The 18,239-nt window shown below is 43.6% G+C and overlaps 2 protein-coding genes across 3 annotated transcripts in view; one reads left to right on the forward strand and one right to left on the reverse strand.

The window, feature by feature from the left end:
• Positions 1-793: 793 nt before the first annotated feature.
• Positions 794-2,598, reverse strand: birc5b (baculoviral IAP repeat containing 5b). The gene is made up of 4 exons (XM_056385611.1): positions 2,415-2,598; positions 1,656-1,765; positions 1,110-1,227; positions 794-1,003 (listed from the first exon to the last, which is right to left on the reverse strand). The coding sequence occupies exons 1-4, from the start codon at positions 2,538-2,540 to the stop codon at positions 914-916; spliced, it is 444 nt and encodes a 147-aa protein (XP_056241586.1). The 5' UTR covers positions 2,541-2,598; the 3' UTR covers positions 794-913.
• Positions 2,599-5,444: 2,846 nt separating this feature from the next.
• Positions 5,445-18,239, forward strand: part of znf385a (zinc finger protein 385A) — a 60,539-nt gene continuing 47,744 nt past the window's right edge. Inside the window, exon 1 of one of the 2 annotated variants that reach the window (XM_056385567.1) lies at positions 5,445-5,671. In XM_056385567.1, coding sequence (XP_056241542.1) covers positions 5,659-5,671 — 13 coding nt within the window. In that variant the 5' untranslated portion in view covers positions 5,445-5,658. Of the gene's footprint in view, positions 5,672-11,622; positions 12,527-18,239 lie in introns of those variants that run through there. The other variant, XM_056385568.1, reaches the window with a different exon arrangement.

The following is an 18,239-nucleotide window of genomic DNA, read 5'->3' on the forward strand; positions in this document are numbered from 1 at the left end:
TTCAGCTAAAAATATTCCCTCTTCAATTTGCTCTACAGCGGGCGGATAAAAGAGAATTAAGCAGCTGATCTGGGCTCAGTGGCCAGAGTGTTATATTAGACATTAATCCAGAACAGTGGAAGGTTGGAGAAGGGATAGCATCTTTTAATCCTGCACTCCATCCGACCGGCTCTCCCATCACACACCAGGAGAGACTCACACAAACTGAGCCCAACATCCTGCTTCTGTTACATAAAAGACATGTGGATCTCAAGACTTTACACCAACTTATAATTTTAATGTTAAACCTTTGTTGTTCTTGAAATGCTCAATAAGAGCAGTGAAGCATCAGAGTGTGACAGAGCTTTCTAGCAGTGTTTACTGCATGAGCACCTTTGCTGCACTTTCCATTGTCAGCTGCAGCATCCTTCAGCGTTCCCTGAACCTCAGTCCTCCTCTCACAGGGCAAGGCAAGTGTCCTGGTGAGCCCTCTCAGTTCCCCTATATGTAACAGATGTTACTGGGGCAACAGTTGGTATTGAAAGGGAGGGGCTTCAGGCCATCTGTCCAGGGTCAAGGTTTTGAAAAGGGGTGGTAGAAATGGTGGCACGTTCAGGAAAATGGTAAGTATTTGGTTGTAAAGAGGGAATATAACACACATTGTAATCCTGCTGAATGTGCGCTTTCATTTCAGATTGCCTTTGTGAAGGTTGAGAGATTGGGAACTCCACAAAGTGTGTCTGTGACACGGGAAACTGTAGCTTTAGTGCAAAAGCACCACCTTGTGGTTAAAGGCAATACTACAACCAAAGTGTAATGTTCCTCACAACTTTATTGATTATTTTAAACTGCCATTACATCAACCTGATGAGTCAAGTCTACAGGCTGTTGTGACGCCTTGAAGATGCTTGTAGCAATATAATTAAAGTTTCAGTCATATGGTGTCCAACCGAGATCTGAGGCTCTCGAGCGTGTGGTCTATGTCATCCCGCAGATATGCCATCTTCTTATGACAAACCTTTCTCTAAAAAGAAAAAAGAAAAAGCAGAACACGGAACAAACACTGCACAGGTATTTAAGCCTCAATTCATTGCACGCAATCTACACAGACAGCACAGATAGACACTTACGAGGTAGACCTTTAGCCTCTCCCTCTCCATGTGATAGAATTCAGCCACAGTTAGCTCGGTGAAGTCTTTCTTCATGGTTAAGAATCCACAGTTAGGGGAGCGTTTTACGTGTTCAGTCCTGGGCAGAGAACACATAGAAGAATCTGTCTGAGACACAACAATTGAAGGCGGCACATAAAGATGAATACCCCTCAATCCAGCTGACATCAGCTTAAAATCCTCTGTAAACGCAAAAACATAAAATAGATTCTAATTAAGCATTTTACTGATTAAGATTAAGAAACAGCTGCACCCAAGTGGGAATTTGTGGCAGCCATCTTTCTTTTTCATTGTCCTTCCATTCATTCATTGGTGATGACGCCATATCAACATTTGCCCTACAAATGACTATGGGTAACAGTCAGGTCTGAGTAATACAGAAGCTCTCTGAAGCTCCTGTACCCCCTTACACTGCTGGCATAATACTGTTCAGTCACTCAAAGCTTATATGAAGGTAGATAAAATAAAAAAGGTAAGGGCCTGTGTAAGTTGACAGTCTTTTCTTACCAGGGGTCATCATCCGGCTCCCAACCCTCAAGCTCAATCAGACAGAAGAAGCAGCACGCAACATCAGGCTCGTTCTCACTGGGGCAGTGGACAAACCCGGCTCTGGCCATCTGCGAACACAAACAAACAGCAACAGATGCCTCAGTGTCGGACGCACTCTTCTTACACACTACTATAAAATAAAATCCAAGTAATAAATTAAGGAATTTTTGTGCACTGATAACTCATAACATAAGATGACAAGTGCAATAAAAGAACAAAAGGCCAGGGCTGAAGGAAGAGAGAGAATTAACCCAGAGGATGATCCCTCCTCTTTTTTTTGGGGTGGGAGGGGGTGAGCTGGTAACATGGCATATAGTGTTGCTCATCAAGTGAGGTGTCAGCAGCTCATCCATCATCACGAGACAAGGGTGGGCTAATGGCAGGGTCCGTGCACTGGATATCTGGTGCAATGAAACTGAATCTGGCACCTGCTTAACCGTAAATCACAACTTGTCACAGCCTTGGATAAAAAGCTGTGGTATAAAATTGCTGTATAAACACGGTTGGGGTACATTATCAATATGTAATCATTCTCATAAGCTATAGTCATGTGCTGCCTAGGTTAATGTGAATTAGGCTGTAATCTGAAGGGCACGATAGCTGACACATCCTGTCAGAAATGAGAGGAAACATCACACATATGAACCCAGTCTCACTTCCTTAGTACCTTCCCCACAGACAAATTCTCCTCTTGATTAAATACAGCACCCTCCTTACCTTCTCAGGTGTGCAGTTACATTCCTCTCTAAATGGCCAGTCAGCAAAGCTTTGTTCACGTAAATCATGACTATACATTTTGTCATAAAAGTGAAACCTGGTTCTCAATACATCGATGCAGGCCATGTCTGCAGCAAAAACAGGCTCAACCCAACGAAAAACTAATTCACACTGTCAGTGTTGATGTGGAAATACACACTGGTGGCCGGCCCAGACGGCCCTGCACACTTTCCACAGGTGTTTTCAGTTCTGGCTGATCAGGTTCAAGGTGGGCGGGGCTGTGAGGGGAACGTGATGTCACCATCTACAAATGGTTCAGTCAGGCAAAGTGCAGCAGGGCTGAGCTGTAGCCATATTTTCTATTTTGGCAAATATCACTTTACACTTTAAACGTGTTTGGTGTATTCTACATGCATGACAGCTACAAGTCAGTCTGTTGTGGTGCTACGTAATGTTTTTCATCTAATAAAAACACAAGCGGCATGTGTGTTTGTTCAAGCTATTAACCTGATGAGCTCAAAATATACAACGCAGACATTATGATTTTACATGAGGCAACAAACAAATCTGCTGATTACACGAGCCTTTCTTTCTAAAGGCTGCTCATCTGTGTGTGACTTGTCTACATAACTCAAGTCGTGATCTTACAAGCCTTTCTTTATCAACAGATGGAGGAAATTCTCTCTCTATGTCACCTCAACAAAGACATTAGTACAAGGTTTGCACTGGGTCTGTTTTGTAAGTTTGTGTGGTTTTGTGGCAGCTGGGTACTTAGTGGGGTAGAAATGTGAGGCCATCATTCTAATTGGCCAGTGTGGGGTAAATAAGCCCCCTCGCCAAGATGCCAGTGTGCTCTCTTCACCACGTGCACAGTTCGATTCCCGTCCAGGATCTGTGTTGACTGTCAGACTTCCTCTCTCTCTCTCCCTTTGTTTCCTGTCTGTGTCTTCGCTGTGGATTAATTGTGCAATAAAAGGTGAAAAGTCTGACACTGCAGCCAAAACTGATGTTTAATTTAACATCCTCTGACCTCTGTGACACATTGCACAGCCCACCAACACACTGGGTCAGTATACAATTCACATTAATACTTATTAGTATCTATAATTTTTTGAAAACTTCTGTTTTTTTTATATTTAAATATTAATTCTTTTTAGTACCTGTTTCCTTCCTCAGTGTTTCCTGACATTTTGCACTTGAAAGACAGTAACTTTAAAAAAAAAAAAAAAAAAACTTAATTTGTCTAACTCAGTCAGCTGAAGCCTGGTATTTGCTTGAGATGAACATTTGAAAATCCTTTTGCACAGACGTAGGACTGTGGATTTGAGTTCATGGCCTGTATAGGCAGGAGAAACAACTACAGCTGCCAGAAACTCTTTCAATGTACATTTGGACACGTTTTAAAAATGTGAACCTGTCCTTTAAGACACTGTAATCCACAGCTGTAAACGGCCAGCTGATCTCCTGACTTATATATACAACATATATTGTTTTATTGAAAAGATGAGATAAAATCTATCTATCTGAAATTACAGTGACATCATCTATCATGTGTTATCTTGTAACAATGGGCAAAATGGGGGAACTTGCCTCCCCCTGTTGGCAACTGAGAGAAATCTAGGGATGCTGTTTACTGAAGGATATTTCCCTCACCTCTCTTGTTCTGTCTCATTATACAATGGACTTTCAGAAAAGGTTGAGTTTAAGTGTGTGTGACGTCCTCATTTGTTTTACCCTGCTGTTTCCTTTTGTCAGAAACAACTCTAATGTTCAAAAATGTGCCATATCACATGTTTGTCACTCAGTCACAGATTTGTGTAAGTAGATGTGACAACATGTGTCTGAGTGAAACACGCTTTTCAGAATTGAAAATTACAATTTCCAGCAGAGAAATTTGGGGAATTATAAAAGTAAACAACAACAACAATTGTCCAGGTTAATGGTTTGTGGTGTGAACTTTACTGATGTGTTTATTACTGTGAGAGAGCGGGCGGTCCTGGTCTGCCGTGTGGCCCTGTAACACTACCCTCAGGCCCTCTGGTGCTAAAATGTGCTTACAACTGTAAACAGCTGTCCTTTTCCCCTTCTAACCTTTTCTTCCTGCAGAGTCTCTATGGGAGTGCGGACACACGGTGTGCCCGCTTTTAAACCTGAGAATGTATGACTGTTGTACTCTGTGTACTGTATATCTAACTCTAATAGCTGGCAGCCCTGTGAGAGGTGATGTAAGGGCTGCAGGCCTGGAGTGACCTGGACGTCCACTCTACATCTGATGACATGTTGCAGTGGGTCCGAGTGGGTCAGTATAGTGGGTGGCTGCTTACTGCAGACGCTGCAGAATAACATCTACATCTGAATTTCTACACGTGTGTGTTACTGTTGTCACTCAGCATGTTTCCATACATTCAAAATGTGTGCTGTTTTTTTCTTAACTTTCACTGCTCTTCTCAACATTGCTGCACCATAGGTGTGAGGTTTACCTGTTTGCCCTCCTTCACTCTCAAGTTTTGTGCCGTGAAAACCTTCATGTAGCTGAGAGAGCTTAAGTAATAAAAGCCCATAGCAGTTATTTACAGAGGTCTAAGAATTCGCTTTGTTACATTCCCTCTCCTAATGGATCGTCCTTCATGGGAGACAGTTCAAAGCTGTCTGAGAATTTGTGCCATGTGCTGTACCGCAAATCACCTTTTCATAGGTTGATGTTTCTCTTCTCTCAGTTACTGTATCTCACATTTACTCCTCGTGCCTTCATTGACATTTGACTCCCTTTCCTCCCTTCCTAACCTCCCCGCTACAGCCTTCAACTCTCTGCTCTCTCCTTCCTCTGACACAACTGTCCTCACTTATTAAGGTTTGCCACGATTAGCTGCTGGAATCTCCTGCCCCAGCTTTGTTTTCACACAGGGCTGAGAGTGTTAAGGAGGGAGGGACGAGATGGGATGTAGAGAGGTGGAGGGGAGGTGATAGAAGCAATGTGTTTGTGGTCTCTATTTCCACATGTCCTTCGCATTGCTCCTGTGGGTGTAAGACTATGTTGTTCGCATACGCAGCTCTTGGAATCTTGTTGACTCAATGAGAACAGTTGGGGATCGTTCGGGTCATTTTTCTCGCACCTGAAGAGCTCTGGCCAGTTTGATGCTGGGAGAGAGGTCACAGAGGAAACTGTTATTTCTCAGTGTGCCTGTATTGGGTCGGAGACTGGACTCGCTCAGCAAGAACAACAGGAAGACTAGAGGAGCAATCAATGTGGAGCACAGGTAAATCAAACCTATTACCATCTCCTGCTACTGTATCCATCTGTTTCCATTTCAAAATGACCCAGTATTGTCTTTATGCGGAGCAAGAAACACACCCAGTATACTGGACATCCTTTTCGTGGCGATTATTCTGTGAGGTTTTGATGGTGCAACACAAGCATAACTTTTTATTATTCCTATGACTGGTCAGACAAATATGTATATGTGCATGTAAGTGACTGATCTTTACTCTTGCGCCCGTGGAGCTGACAACTGTCCTGACAGCTCCACCTGTCTTCTCCTGCCCTCACATCCCGATTGAACCGGCAGGTTTGTGCAAACCTGACATGCAGTACATGTGAATGCACGGCTGAGGAATATGCACCATTTGTACACACTACCATTTGTAGCTGTTTGCCGGAATTATTAAAACTTAGATGCTGTTTGATAAGGATATGCAGGAGACGAAAGTGTGTCGCAGTGATGTGATTGACCCTTCATTTCTTTGCCACCTTGCTCTCAGCTGAGGAATGTCTGAGCTTTGGAAATAGACTGTGATCTATGGAGAAGATAATGATTTCAAACTGCTGTGTTGTAAAATGAATATCATCACATAGTTGCAACCAGGAATGTGTCAGACTGAAGTATTGAGTCTAGTATGAGCAGCATGACATAAATTATTGTAGCAAAGTTTAAACATGTATGAACCGTGTGCAGTTACAGAGCAGAGTGCGTGATGTGAATGTGGTTGGAGAGAAAGACGTCTTGTCCTCCGGTGCTGGTGTAAAAATGTCAGGGAAGTGTGAGATTGTGACAGTCAACATCAACATTCTCCATTTCTGTAGGCAGGCGTGGATTCACAGGACAGGCACACCCACCTGTGTACACACATCTGCGAATCCTCACAAAACCCACATACTCTATTTCTCTCTCTCTCGCTCTCTCTCGCTCTCTCGCTCTCTGTCTTTCTCTCTCATAAACATCTATGAAATGAAACAACTGGCAGCTAGTAACACTTAAACAATGAGAGAAATACTCAGAATCAGTAAAACAAAGTGAAAAAATTATTTTTACAGTTCATCAAAAATAAAGAGGACAGGAATGAAATGATTTCCTGTCATTATTTATGACAAGCAGTAATACACATTCTTTTGCCAGCTCTGTCTGAAAAACATTTTCAGAACAGGAATGAAAATAATGGATTGTTTCGGGGAGTAAATTTCTGTTTTTCTCATCCTGCATCTTTGGCATTTTATAGGAAAACTGACTGTCTCTGTTTCACGCTGCCCACAGTATTGTTTCTAACAACTAGTTTATAAGCAACAAAAATCCCACTTCATTTGAAACAGTCAAAACACAGCACAGGTATCCTGATTTTTTAAAGTCTTTTCTGTGGCAAAATGAATGCACAGGGAGACGTACTGTACAGCTGGCCACATTTCCTGCACATATCCACACCTGATCAATAGTCTAAATTTGGTGAGATGATTATCCCTCACAGCTGCAAACTGATATGCTGAACTGTCAGACTTGCAGGCTCAGGCCAGTTCAAGGGGAATGCAGAGGTCCTTTTGTTCATACTTAGCTGACTGACTTGTTATGTGCCACGCTCGGTGCCAGTAAATGGAATGTGTGATATGACAGGCTCATTATTTGGTATTTACAGAGAGATGACTTCTTTCCTTTAAAGTTGCCTAAGATTTCATAGTCTAACAGTTAATGCTTTGCCACATTATGAGGGGAAGTACAAGTATGCTGCCTGGCACTTGCCTGGCCCCCTCACCTTTGACCTTCATAGGCAGTCTCTAAATTCACCACCACAGTGCCAGGAGACACCCAAGAAATGATATATGACCTAGGTGCAGATCATGCAAGCAGACTCTAAGTAAAAGGGCAAACTAACATTTCTGGAAAGTTACAAAGTGCCTGCGGGCCCAGGCTCATGAAATATGACCAGAATTTATGATCAACAAAAGCTTTCACAAAAAGTAAAAAAAAAAAAAAAAAAAAGTAACAATGCATTCAAGCTGTTGTAAGGAAGTGAGTTAGAGTCTATCTGGCAGACTTCGGTGAGTGTAGATTTACTGCGTGTTTTCCCCTGTATGAAAGAATGAGGAAGACAGATCATAGCATTATATGATTGGTGGAGTTTGATGCGCTCTCTTCCTCAGGTTTGATATATCTCTCATAGACTCTTGCTGCACATCAGCTGGCTAAGCCCTTATAAGTCCTTCATACTCAGCAGTCATTCCTTTCACATCTGACCTGCTGCACTCAGGCTCTGTGCACCATCCTGCCACCGAAAACATTTCCAGTACAACACTGGCATCAGCTGCTTTGTCAAGTTTGTTGTAGACTGTAGACAGCTTTATGCTTGAGTAAGGTTTTTTTTCTGATTCAGTCTGACAGGCCATCAATACTATACCAGCTGTGCCTCATGTCTGTTTGGTTCCCTTATTTACCCCTGTGTGTTGACATGGCTCTGGGAACATACTAGCCTCTCAATTTACATGGGATCATTTTTCATTATGGAACTTCCTATCTAGTAACAGGGTTGCTAATGCTGGAATACTCTGACTCCCAGTGTCTGTTTATGGGGAATTATCTCACATTGACTGGCTTTCACCAGTAGAGGGCAGCATAGGTTAACCAGTAATCACTATCCAGGTTCTGCAGTGGTGTCTGTTGAGTCCTCGCTTAGCTTGTTACTGTGTGTGTGCGTATAACTGTATAAATCCCCTTCAATCTGCTGACAACAGCTGGTCCTCACGAGCTCAACCATTTATTTTAAGGTTAAACTTGGTGTCAGGGTTGAGGTTGGAATTAGATTGATGTTAAAGCTAAGGTAAAGGTTGGAGCATTTGGAAGTCAAGGTCAAGTGTGAGTGTGAGTCAAAACAATGTCCTCACAAGTGACAAAATCAAGTTTGTGTGTCTGTGTGGGTGTAAAGGTGTCTGACAGGTAACGTAACGCTCATACACACAGAAAGAGTGTGAAAGTCGTGTATGTTGGTTGAATCTAGCGGTTTTCCTCCACCTCATCCTGTACGGCGGCCCCCGAGGTGCAAGACAAAATAACATTGGACAAAACACTACAACAGAACAGAAAACACAGCAGTTCATAAAACTCAACAGCATTACAGAAAACAACAACATTATAGAAAACTCAGTGTAAAGGAAGTAAAAGGCCTTTTCACTTTTGCCACTGACATGATCCGTGACTCACTGTTGGAGCACTTCTGCAGCTTGAACCTTTGCTGGTTGATTGTCAGTCCATCCTATATTGTTGTTTGGTTTGTCACATGCTTTTCATCTCTGAGGCATCTTATCTTTGTCATCATGTAGATAATACAACAGTCTGATTCCCTCTCTTTCTTCTATGTCCTGTGATGCATAGGAGAAAGAGAGGGAATCAGATAGGTGCATTTTATTCATTTATATTACTTTTATTTGTTTGTATTTATTATTAATATTTTTTTCTATTTCATTTTATTTTTTTATTTATTGTTACTATAAAGTAGAATAATTCTTCTTAAATTAGTTTATTTTGCATGGAGTGCAGAGCCAGAGTTAGCCTGGAAAGCTCATTTTAATGTGTTGTCCTGGTCCAAAAATTATTCTAGGAGAAGTAAAAAGAAATCTGTATATTGAAAAACTGTCATATAACAGTATAAATAACAATTTAAAGTGGTTTATTTTACTGGTTCGTAATGTCTGAATAATCATAATGATTTATGAAAATATTTGGTCGCACTTTATTTTACGGTACAGGCCAGCTCAAAATGCAAAATATCAAGCTTATAGTTCAACATAGACATGAATTATAATAAATTAATGGTTTGAATAGGGCAGTTCTTTCAAAGAAAACCCCATTTCCCTATAATTGGTCACAAAATCTACATTTCTTAGACAGTTTCCAAGGAAATTATTTGGAAACTGGACCTGTAAAATAAAATGTCACCATTTATTCTATTTTAACTCATTTCTTTTAAAGAGGCATTTGTGAGTGAACAACCTCTTACAATTCAAGTGGATGGCAAATTAAACAATGTCAGTTCATTATTCATTTAAAATCTTCCCCTAGTGGCCACTTAACATGAGTCCCATGATGCCCTCCCATCCAGAGGTGATAGGGGTCAACACATCATCTTCAGAATGATTGATCTGTGGCCTGTGGCAAACAAAAGGACCTAATAACCCAATTTCCTTCCCTCTTTCCTTTCTCCTCTTCCTGTTTCCCTCCATCACTCCTCTGCTCACATACCTGTCCAAAAATGCCATCTGTCCCCCCCCCCCCTCCGGTGGCCCTCACCCCACCCCTGTCACCACTCTCCTCTGCCCTGTTCTCCCTCCTTCTTCTTTCCTATGGATGATACAGGATCTCCCTGCTCCGATTTCACCCTCTCATCATGACATCCATTAAAGTGGCGCTGGGCCCTGGGCCCCCGTTGGCCTGACAGCACATTAGCACTCGGCCCATTGAACGCCAACAAGGGCCGGGTCTGAATTATTGATAACAACACAACTAATGAGGAAACCCTATCTCAGCTCTTTTGCTGACACACAAACACACACAGACAGGACTGACACGCATAACTGTGTTGGTGATAACTTTTGTGTCCCATTTTTTAAAACTAATATTCTCAGCGCTCAGTCCATTTCCTGTAGACATGATGCGGGTTTGATTCAATAACTCACAGGGTCAAATTCCTTTTCTAATCTTTCTGTTTCATCCCTTAGTCTATGATAAACTAGTTACACGGTTTTTGATATTGGTGGTGACTGTGAAAGCGGGATGGTTTTTGTGCACCTTAGCTAAAAGCTACCAGATGTTCTATAATACCGGCAGCTTTTAGTCAGTGGCTTTTACCCAAACTTACCATCTGTAAGAATTTCGGTGGGTGTTTGTGGGTCCTAAGTCTGCCAGTGTTTACATACAATAGATTAAATGTGTGCAATGGAGCTGCTGTGCAGAGAGGTATTGGAGGTGTCAGCCAGCCTCCTTAGTATTCACTCCAACACCCTGTGACTCACAGCCTCAGCCTGAGAGCGTGAGAAGGGTGGAGGGGGTAGAGAGAGACAAGAAAGAGAAAGAGAGAGCAAGAGAAGAAGAAGCACTATGAACATCAGGCAGCATTTTCTGTAGCCCCAGGCTCACGTGTTTGTATCTGTGTGTTTGCAAGCATGCCTGCCCAAGGGGATTAATTTTTTGACAGCTTTGTTAAGCCTTCTCTTAAGCGCTGAGCTTCTCAATAACACTGTGGCTGTGTGATTTTTAAAAGGTCTCTCTCTCTAGCTCTCCTCCGATTCCTCTTTACATGGGAAACTAGAGAGAGTGAGAGAGAGAGAGAGAGAGAGAGAAGCAGAGAGTGGTCCTCGGACATGACAGCAGACGTTGTTTGAGTGGCTTCTTGGTGTGAAGGAAGTGGACCATAAGATGCTGGCTTCGAAGCTCCTTTTCAATTAGTGACTGCATTGCTATGGTCCACAGTTTAATTCTCCGCAGCCCTTCTCCTGTGTCCGACTCTGTCTGTCTTTGTCTCTGTGTTCCATCCTGCTGGTCGTCTCTTGTTGTCACTCCACGTCTCTTCATCCCTCTGTCAGTTTGTATTTAGTTTAATCTCTGCCCCTCCTTCTTCTGCTTCCTCCGCTCTGTCGCTTTCTATTTCATCTCTCCTTTTTGCTTGCCACCCCCCCATTACCCACTCCACTCCCAGTCTAAATTCCATCCCTTTGACGAAAACGCAGAGGTGGATAAAATGTGTAACCTTGCCTGGGCAGGTTAAGAGATGGAGGGAGAAAAAAGGTAGAGAGACTGAGCCACGCAGATAAAAGGTTAATCCTTTAACAAGTCAACACACATGGAGTCAAAGGACAGAGAGGGGGGAGGGGTGATAGACAACAAACGCAATAAACAGATCTGACAATTAGGCTCTCTGTGCGGGGGAGACGGGTGAGGAGAATGTGTGAAATGAAAGGGAGAAACAGTGGTTGGGGGGAGACGGCATTTTCAGTCAAGCTCTGTCTCTCCTTCATGACTTCCACTCTGCATGATGACAAGTGTCTGCCGCTGTTCCCATTGGTCGAGGCTGCCACCAATCAGAGCAGAGGCATGTAAGGTGCCTTTAGGTTATACCCAACCCCAAAAACAAGAAGCAGAGAGAGAGAGGGAGAGAAAGCCAGAGTGGGAAAGGGAGTGTGTGTTTTACAGAGAAAGACCAAAGCAGGCGCCGACTTCACAGTGCACTGAAGACCTTCCCTCTGAAGCTCCTTGTGAAATGATACAGTTGAGAAGAAACTGCTTGTCAGCTGTTTGTTGAAGACCACTGCAATTCCTCCTGGCTGCTGTGGAGAAGAAGCTCTGGGCTCTGTAGCCTCCCCCTGTGATTGGCTGTCACACTTTAGGCTCCCCCTCCTCTCCCTGACTCCCTCTTCTCTCTCTCTCTCTCTCTCTCTCTCTCTCTCTACCCTCTGTTTCTAACCCCCTCCATACTGTCCTCAGGCTTACCTGAGCCACAACTGCAGAAACGCCGGACCCCCTCCTCCACACACATACATACACACACGCGCTCTCTCTCTCTCTCTCTCTCTCACACACATGCGCACACACACACTCAGTTTTCACCTGGAGAGGGCAGGCGCAAGGGACGACATGTGCAGCAGCAGCAGCAGCAGCAGCAACAGCAACAGCAACAGCAGCAGTCTCTCCTCACATCTAGCGCTGCCTCTCTGAGTTGCCTCTTTCTGGAGAGTGGAGAGGAACTCTGAAAAGAGATTTTGGAGCCATTGTCCCTTGGCCAAAGAGGGAGAGACAGGGGCAGTGAGGGATCACTTGTCAACCCAGGGATACCAAAGGCAACACACAGCATGATTTTGGGTGAGTTGTCGCTTTTTGGTGCATGGGATTTTTTGGAGAGGTCAGTCATGTTGTTGGATCACTAATCCCTACTTAAACTTGGCCACCAGCAGCTCTGTATTAATGGTGAGGTCTGCTTGGTTTCCATTCCACACAGACATCTGTCACTACTGAGCACTGGCTGGGATGAACCCTTAAATCATGGTTAGCGCGTGTAATTACAATAATAGTGTGCCATTAATATGGCAGGTGTGAGTGATGACAGGGAAGGTCAAAGTGTCTCTGGCTGGACTATGCCATTATGGGCTGTTTGATCACATGACCAGCCATTCTCGCATCCTGCCAGTAGAGGTGAAGTGACAAATACCAGCCCTACTGATAACTAATGGAATACAGATTAATCAAGTACATACAGTATGTATTTCTTAGGATTTTGTTACACCAGTGCCCAGTTTCTAGGTAACCTTTCCGTATAACCATCTTAATCATTGACGGGCAGACAGGTCATCACACAAGTGGCCTTTTATAAAGAAAAACATACATAAGATTCAGTCCTTCACTTGAAGCACAGTACAGCTCTTAGTTATTATACAGTGTTGTCTGTTCCGAGTCAGCCAGCTCTTTCTTCTTTAGTATTCTGGTCTCATATTGGCCATGTCTGAGAGAGGGGATTCTGTGTGGTCTCTGTGCTCCACATAGTCAGCTTGTACATTCATACAGAGGCTTTCCTCTCTAGGTCCAGTGATGTGACCCATCCTGGATGTAACTGCTGTATGGATATGATAGGAAGATGTGTGTGTGTGTGTGTGTGTGTGTGTGTGTGTGTGTGTGGTGTGTGTGTGTGTGTGTGTGTGTGTGTGTGTGTGTAGGTGTGTGTGTGTATGTGTGTGTGTGTGTGTGTGTGTGGAACGCAGTGCGTGTGAGCTTGTGAAAGTGTTCGAGAGTCTTCTAATTCGTGTTCGGTGTTGTCTGTGAGACTGTGTGTGGTTATGGTGTGTGCATTTGTCGTAAGTGTGTATGTGTTGCTATGTGCTCTGCCAGAGAGGCCACTTTGTTTTAACGCATGCCTGGACTGATTCAGGCGCTGCTCTGCTCCTCTGCTCTCCCGGCAGGCATGTTTTTCAAGCAGACATCTCTAATGATTATAGGGAGTCATGTAGTCTGAGGTGTGCGAGTTTGAAGTGCAAGTGCGCCTTGAAGAAAATGTGTTCCCCTGAGCTAAAGACTGTAAGCAAGTTATTAAAGTTGATGCTATAGGATAACTGTTCAATGAGGAACTTTCTCATTCTCTCAAGTTTTTCTTTTGTTTGTTTTGCATTGAGCTGTGTGTCATTTTGTGTCTGTGTGGGCTACACTTCCAGTTATTGCATCTGATCAAAAGTGAACTTCAGTCTCATTTAACAGCTGGGCAAGCGCTGTCTTGATCAGGCTGCAGGTGGTAGCAGCTCCCGTAAATGATGATTTGGTCAGGGCATGTTAACAGAAGCGTTAACGCTCGACTACAGCATTACCACAGTAACAAACAGCGGGTAAACTCGCTCAACAGAGCAATGGCTTGAGCTAAGGGTCATTATTACAGCGGGTCTTTTTCTAACTGTTTGGCACAACACTTGTGGTAGAAGTAATAAAACATGGAATGTCACTTGCGTTGTGCAGCACCATGTTTTCTGCCTTTGTAGGACTCCTGTCGGTGTGTATGACAGATATCTTCGCTCACTGTTTAAACAGTGGTAATGCACTGTAGCTAAGAAATGCCAAATCTGTATGTTTTTCATCATATCTAATGGTCTGTGAAAATCTTCTCCCTTCACACCAGCCAAAAAAAAAAAAAAAAAGAAGAAACTGACATAGACTCCTCCTCCTTAAGTTGTCAGTCAGATAAGTATCTTCCATTATTTCTGTCTGAACATTGAGATTTTCCAGTGCCTAACATTCTGCTCCATTTGCATGATGATGTGGCTGCTGAGTGATTTGACATTTCTGGTTTCTTCCCCTGAAAAGGGTAATGTCATTGTAATGACCTTTACAATTCTGGTGCTGGCTGATCTGGACCTCCAATCAGCAAATTTCCTGATCCACCTCGCTGATATAAATCTGCAAGCTTGTGATAACATATCTCTGACGAACGGCAATAAAAAATCCTTAAAAAAAAAAAAAATGTTTTATGTGAAATATGAATGGCGTGCATACGCCTGTGTAAACCGAATGCATCACTACCTGCGTCCGTATTAGTCTATTTCTATGCTTTGTGTTGTATGACCTTGAGCAAACAACCTTTCCCAGTGCCGCTCTGTCCTTGATATTGTATTCACGAATCCATGATAACTAGCTACGTATGCAATCCGCGGGCCTGGCAGAGGTCTCTGGCTGCTGTGATAGTGATGACAGTCCTGATGCTGATAATGGCAATGGATGTGTGGTTGTGCTGTACAGAGCGCTCTATACAAAGCCGCGTGCAGCCAGCTTAGCTCTGCCTGACATGGGCTCTGCACCAAGTTAGGGGTATGGGGGCTGCTGCTGAGGCTGTGTGTGTTTGTGTATTAAAAATTTGAGTGTGACATCTGGACAGGGAACAGAGCGACGTGGCGAGAGAACAATGGCAAGCTAATAAAGAACATGATCACTGGGCTCCTGTTGGTGTAGAGCCTCTCGGTTGGCTTTGGTGTCATTGTGATCAGCCGCCATGTTGTGTAAAATAAAAACCTCCTACGCTTCCAGCTCGCCGGTGCCTGGAGGGAGCTCCTGGTATGGAATGAATCCGCTTTTAGATAAGAAATGTCTGCGCCGTCCTCTCACTGTCACCCAAAATGCTGCACGATGACTGTCTGGCAAGCATTCCTGGGACATTCCAGTTAGTTAGCTTCATCTCACAGTGTTTTGTTTTTTTTGGGGGGGGGGGGCTTCAGTCACAATCGGTTCATGTTTGGATGTTATTTCATGTCTCATCTGTCTTGTCTGTTTGAGTCAGAGCTGACCTCCTGAGCTCAGGGCCATGCAGTCTATCTGTCTCTTTGTCTTTGTGTTTGCGTGCCCACTCCGGCCTCATCTGTCTTAATAAAATGTGTCTCTCTGTTGACCTGTCTGCATAGCTATTGCTCATTCACCCCCCCCCCCCCCCCCCCACCTTCCTCTAACTGCCTGCACACACTCACCTGGTTCCAGAGGTCAGCTCAAAGAGACACCTGAGAATATGTCTTTGAGCAGATCAGCATTTTTTTTGTTTTTTTTTTCCCCTCCATTTTCTCCATGACTGCTCTGCTCTCTTTGTTTATGTCAAAGTGACACAGTAATTATAACTCCTTAATGAGCCAGATATTTGGTATGCAGAGCGCAGTTAGTCCCTTTAGGCTTCTTTGCATATCCAAGATATAACCGGAACGCCTTATTGCAGTTGAAACTTGAGAAATCTGCAGTGAAACATGCCGAAACAAACTATGCGTTCCCGCTTCCTGATGTGTTGGCAATAATGAGTTATAAAGGTTCATAAGTGAGTAGCACCTGTGAGTGATAAATCTCACTAAATCCCTCTGTAAACTCACCGCTAAATCGGATATTCTGTTCCATTTTTTTTTCCATCAAGTGGGACACTGGCTTCAAATTCCACAATGTTGTTTTGCAGTATATCCCATTTCATTTCAGTGGGAATATTTTTTCTGGCAAGTCGGGGGGGGGGGACGATTGTTAAATAGTGCTGTGTGATGAGATAGTTCACTGCACTCGACCCAGTTCACCTTTCAATACCTCCTCCATGTGGCAAGGCGCTCATTGATAAGACTTATTCCTATAATCGTAATTAGAATAGGCCACATATCTTGGGAGTTGACCTAGGATACAAGATTAATGTGACATTGTATTATGTGTGTGCGCATGTGTGTGTGTGTAGGTCTGTGCATGTGGGATGATGGAGCTTTATGTATGTGGCTGGGCAGACGTAGCAGAGGTGGCAGCTCTGGTTCCTTTCTCCTCTCTTTCTCTTCGTCCAGCTCCTGGTTTTTGCGGAGAGGACTCCTCAGTCAAAAAGCCACTATAACAGGTCTCTTCCCTGCCTTCCTGCCCTCCCTTGCTCCTCTCTACTGCTCCATTTGTTTATGCTGGAGTGACTCTGTGTCAGCAGGTTGTCAATATTGTCTGTAAGAGACTCTAATGAATAGGCCTGCTATTGGACTGGTGGGAAGGCAACCCATTGTGTCTGTGAGTGCGTGCGCGTGTGTGTGTGTGTGTGTGTGTGTGTGTGTGTGTGTGTGTGTGTGTGTGTGTGTGTGTGTGTGTGTGTGTGTGTGTGTGTGTGTGTGTGTGTGTGTGTGTGTGTGTGTGTGTGCGTGTGTGCGTGTGTGTGTGCGTGTGTGTGCGTGTGTGTGTGTGTGTGTGTTTGGGCTATGAGCGTGTGTAGCACTGCAGAGCAGAGGGAGGTGGAGGTGTCTGTTCCTCTGACTCCCACTGCTTCATTGGCCTCACTGCAGTGCCCTCTGTCAATGACCATTCATTAAAAGAAAAGGCCACAACGGCTCAGGAGTACGCACGGTTTCATTTTGTGAATTAGAGTGATGAAGTCTTTTTTACTCAGAACACACACACACAGAATGTAAACGTGATGCAGATTTTTAGGACACGCATACGCTTGAATAAAATGTACAGTTTACGCACACACACACACACCAGGGCAGGCACCTGCCACCACCAACAGCTCGGTGCTGCTGCTCCGTGAAGCACAAAAATGCACCTGTGTGTGATTATGGTGTCACATTAGTGCATTCACCAAGGCAGTCTGGCTGACTACTTTACTGGGAATCCTGGGGCTACAAGACACCTGGGAGTTGAAGCCTGGGAAATGCTCTGCAAGCTTCAACAGTCACTCTGATCACAAAGTGGAAAGATGTACAGATGATTCCTCATGCTGCGGCTCTCCAGGGCTTTGCCACGTCCCGCTGTTGCCTTTATCACATAGAATATATATTGTCATCTACTTCCCTGGTGTATTTGCACTATTTCAACTCTACATTTCTACTCTACTTTTATTGATCTTTTGATTGTCAGTTACCTGTTGTGATTGATGTTCATGTTTTTGTGACACGCTGTTCTTCAGAACTTCGTATGTATTTGGAACATACTAATGAGCCAGATTACATTATATTTCCCATGAGTATTTGCATGATATAGCACAGGTGCAAACTTCTGGCCCCGAGGTTTTTAGATTACCTTGTGATAACATTTGCCCTGATGAAAAACTAGAGACCAAAACTCTAGCTCTATTATTAAATGCTTGCTTTGCCCCTTAGCGTGCACAACCTTCTTTTCCTCTTCTCGTTATAACAGAAAGGCATTTTGGGAGAGTTAGCACAGTACAGTGAATGTCGTAGTATTCAGGTGAAATTTATCATTTCTCTTACCTCACATCACTGAATTAGTTCTACCTTTTATCTTCGATCCTTTGGTTCGTTTTGCTGCCCTGTTGTTGCACGCTGTAACTCGAGCTTGTCAAGATGATTATTATTGTTATTATTACAGCGATATAACACTAGCATTGGCACTGATTCTGTAAATGAAATCTGCGGACTGAAATATAGAGCAGAGACGAACAATGTATACTAACAGTTCAGTAGTTTAGTAGAGTTCAGTATTATGCATGTCATACAAGGGCAGGTGCACTATAAATATATGGAAAAACATATTTATTACCTATAGCTTCAGAGCGACTCTGCTTGGCTACCTTTAAAAGGTCAACATCACAGTTTTC

Source organism: Seriola aureovittata, chromosome 9 (assembly GCF_021018895.1).
Source record: "Seriola aureovittata isolate HTS-2021-v1 ecotype China chromosome 9, ASM2101889v1, whole genome shotgun sequence".
Taxonomy (NCBI): domain Eukaryota; kingdom Metazoa; phylum Chordata; class Actinopteri; order Carangiformes; family Carangidae; genus Seriola; species Seriola aureovittata.

What these genes read in the sequence shown, in the direction of transcription:
- birc5b (XM_056385611.1), bottom strand. Translation starts at nt 2,540, where the DNA reads ATGGCCTGCATCGATGTATTGAGAACCAGGTTTCACTTTTATGACAAA. An exon ending in GAGCCGGATGATGACCCCTG is followed by an intron (nt 1,228 to 1,655) that starts GTAAGAAAAGAC and finishes TTCTCTGCCCAG; the next exon opens with GACTGAACACGTAAAACGCT. An exon ending in AGAGGCTAAAGGTCTACCTC is followed by an intron (nt 1,004 to 1,109) that starts GTAAGTGTCTAT and finishes TTTTCTTTTTAG; the next exon opens with AGAAAGGTTTGTCATAAGAA.